The sequence below is a fragment of the Perkinsus marinus genome (genome assembly GCF_000006405.1).
Source record: "Perkinsus marinus ATCC 50983 genomic scaffold scf_1104296939208, whole genome shotgun sequence".
Lineage (NCBI taxonomy): Eukaryota > Perkinsozoa > Perkinsida > Perkinsidae > Perkinsus > Perkinsus marinus.
In genome coordinates this window covers 1-1,328 of record NW_003213255.1, presented here as the reverse complement: position 1 = coordinate 1,328, position 1,328 = coordinate 1, and the positions used below count along the sequence as shown (strand labels likewise).

The following is a 1,328-nucleotide window of genomic DNA, read 5'->3' as shown; positions in this document are numbered from 1 at the left end:
GTGAGGGCAGCCTTTGGGTTCGATCCGCCCTCGAGGTCGTCCTGGCCCTGTGGGGACAGCCCGTCGCTGCATTTTCAAAGTGGGGATATTATAGAGGTTGGTGGAAGGCTAGGCTTAGGGGAGGATGGTGTGTGCTTAGGTCCTGATGGGTGATCAGATGGGATGGTCCTATGGCAGGGTGGTGACACGTGGTGGTGATAGCAGCATGGGTAGGTTCTTGGGTGTGTTGTCGGTCTGTTGTGAATCATTGGTAAGAAACGACTGGGGAGGCGACTGCTGGGTATTTCCCCACGGAGTATGTTGACGAATACGCGGAAGAAAGAGAGGTACAATGGGTCGCCTGTGGTCAGTACCTGGTCTATATTCTCTAGGGTGGGCTGACAGTTGAAGTCGGTAGTGATGGTGGGGAGGCGCAGGAGGTACTGGAGCAGTCGCCAGCGGAATCTCATGAGTTCATGGTAGGTTCTCATAGAGGCCGATGATGCTGAGGGAAGGTTGGAGCAGGATTTGGCTGGGCTGGGTGGTAGGGGTGGTGTCATGAGAAGCCGATTTGACGCCTTGTGAGGTACTCTCGAGGCTGTGTCCGAGACAGATGAGTGGCTGGAGGCTACTGTGGAAGGAGGAGGAGGTCATGATGAGTTCGAGGATGCCTGGGAGTTGGCCGACGATGAGGCGACAGCAATGGATGAGACCACTGGATCAGAGGAGAGTGATTCTGAGGGGGGATCTATTCATAAGGTGGAGGAGGTAGTAGTTCATATTGGGTCGACGATGACTATATGGACCAGGGCTGTCTTCCTGCAGGCGAGCGGAGCGTTGCGAGGCGTCGTGGTGGGCAATTACCGGTGAGCCATTGGGGCTGCGGTAAATCAGTGGTTGTAGTAGGTCTGGTGTGGGAGAAGACAAGGGCGACTTGGAGGTGAGCTGTTGTGATTGGTGTGGTACGGGATTAGGTTTAATAGGCTAATGAGGAGATGGCTACGGCAGGGGAGGAGGTCATCTCAGAGGATGATATTGATGTTATGATGATATGGGAGGCAGTGGAAACTGAGAGCAAGCGACGAATTGAGGCGGATAGCACGGCTGCTCTCGAAGGGGTAGTTTCTGGTCGTAGTTCTTCGACGTAGGCTGTTGTCACTGTAGGTGGTACCAGTTGTGGATATCACGGCGAAGGATGCCCTCGATTGGGTTAGGGCTAATGAGGGGTCTATAGTCACATCAGAGGCTCTGTCTGAAGTCGTGGATGGCTACATGCCCTCTCTACCAGCGGCTGGGCACCGGTCTCTGGCAGCTAGCCTCACGTGCTGTACTACGGCTGGTATGGCCCT

At 54.9% G+C, this 1,328-nt stretch overlaps 2 protein-coding genes across 2 annotated transcripts; both read left to right on the top strand.

The window, feature by feature from the left end:
• Positions 1-297: 297 nt before the first annotated feature.
• Pmar_PMAR028813 (hypothetical protein) lies at positions 298-1,097 on the top strand (the record flags this gene model as incomplete). Its single annotated transcript, XM_002782523.1, has 7 exons — positions 298-349; positions 385-419; positions 463-523; positions 566-747; positions 805-845; positions 886-919; positions 963-1,097. Coding segments are annotated over 7 exons (540 nt in total), but the record flags the coding sequence as incomplete, so codon positions are not given.
• A 46-nt stretch (positions 1,098-1,143) lies between these two features.
• Pmar_PMAR028812 (hypothetical protein) lies at positions 1,144-1,318 on the top strand (the record flags this gene model as incomplete). The annotated part of the gene is made up of 1 exon (XM_002782522.1): positions 1,144-1,318. A coding segment is annotated over one exon (175 nt), but the record flags the coding sequence as incomplete, so codon positions are not given.
• Positions 1,319-1,328: the final 10 nt, after the last annotated feature.